The 1,586-nt window shown below is 57.3% G+C and overlaps 1 protein-coding gene across 1 annotated transcript in view; it reads right to left on the reverse strand.

Annotated features, from left to right (window-relative positions):
• The window catches only part of MEST, a 12,055-nt gene extending 10,495 nt beyond the window's left edge, over positions 1-1,560 (reverse strand). The window contains exon 1 of the mRNA XM_007955385.2: positions 1,535-1,560. Within this exon, the coding sequence (XP_007953576.1) occupies positions 1,535-1,560 (26 nt within the window). The remainder of the gene's footprint in view (positions 1-1,534) is intronic.
• Between the last annotated feature and the right edge of the window lie 26 nt (positions 1,561-1,586).

Consider the following 1,586-nt stretch of genomic DNA (forward strand, 5'->3'; position numbering starts at 1 on the left):
CAAAGGCCCAGGTCAGCAAGTTCTGACCCCGAATTAGAAACCGTTCTCTCTCTTTCTAGTACAGGACTCCTGGTGGCCCCCAAAGAATGAATTATCAGTCAAATGGAAGTTGTCTCGAAACAGCCGGAATAGAAATGACACCCTCCAAAATTAAAATTAGAGCTGTCAAGAAAAAAACAATTACTCATAAAGGACCTTAACGGCCATTGCCCTGGCAGATGTCACCTTAAAGAACGCAACACACAGGCTTCCACCACATTACCTGTAATCTGGTCACAACCCCCCCATCACAAAAAATCCAACTCACAGTATAATACATTTTTTTTTTCATTCTAAATCAATAAAGCTATGGTTACACCGCATCTCTGCCTCTTTTTTAGATATCACTCAGGTTTTGTTTGGTTTATTTTTCCTCCATAGAGCAGACCCAATGAGTTTGGTCCTACGTTTCAAGGTAATTCTAGAAACCATCGGAACGTCGCAGAGTCTGACTGTGACAGCACCCGGACGCCCTTTCACCTCACACTAACAGGCCACACGCCAACTGAAAGGCGAGGCGACAAAAAGCACTCGATTAATTCCTTCTCCGCGCCATCTCGGCTCTCCTGCCGCTCGCCGTTCGCATTTCGGCACCTGGGCTTCCCAACCCATTCATTCCGGGGCCCCACAGTGACTCAGCAGCGAGCCGGGCAGCAGGAGGCTCTGCCGGGGCTGCGGGAAAGCGAGCCCGGGGAGGCTGCGCGCGCTCCGCGCCTTCCCGCTCCGGGGCCCAAGCCGAGAGCCGCCTGGCAGGTCGCCGTTTGGGGTCCTAACTGCCCGGGTGAAGACGCCCTGCACGACATTTTCAGGGATTTTAGTAAAGCATCCATCTGGCAATCAGTAAGCAAAACAGATTACACAATTTTCTGGAGCAAAGTCTCCGTGATTTGACGCGTGGGGGGAGTCAAGAGAATAAATTCGCCGAACCCCTGCAACAAACGCGCTGGAAATTAACCCCTGCAAGCCGCGACTGCCTCGCCTTGTAGACGCCAAAGACACGGTTTCCCTAAGAGCACCAAGCCCGCTGACCCCCAAGGAGGCGCTGACCAGGTAGTTCGCCCACGACCCGGGCGCACCGCGGCTCGCGGTAACGTTACGACACTTCGGCCACATCGCCAACCTCACCCGCGCTTCTCGTGACTGCAAACTGACAAACACTTACGCCCTGGTGACAAGGTTTCGAAAATTCTAATCGTACCCAAGCGGTAACTCACGCAGGGACGACACCGGGATCAAAAATTCCTAACTCGCGCCAGGGTGATACCAGGGTCCGGAAACCGTAAGTCGCGCCAGGCTACGCCGAGGTCGGGCCACCCCGACGCGCGCAGGCGAGGCCGCCCCAGGGGCCCGACCCCCGACCAGAACGCGCCCGGGTGCTGCCCGCCGCCCACCCCCCGGACTCCTACACCAGGAGTCGCCCGCCCCCTGCACGGGTCCGGGACCCGACGGCCAGCAGGCGGCCACACCCCCTAGCGCCTCGGCGGAGCGCACCCACCTGCGCAGGCGATCGCGGCGCACCATGGCCGCCCTTAGCCCATGCCGCCCGC

The sequence above is a fragment of the Orycteropus afer genome, unplaced genomic scaffold (assembly GCF_000298275.1).
Source record: "Orycteropus afer afer isolate SDZICR_OR568_19922 unplaced genomic scaffold, OryAfe1.0 scaffold00501, whole genome shotgun sequence".
NCBI lineage: Eukaryota > Metazoa > Chordata > Mammalia > Tubulidentata > Orycteropodidae > Orycteropus > Orycteropus afer.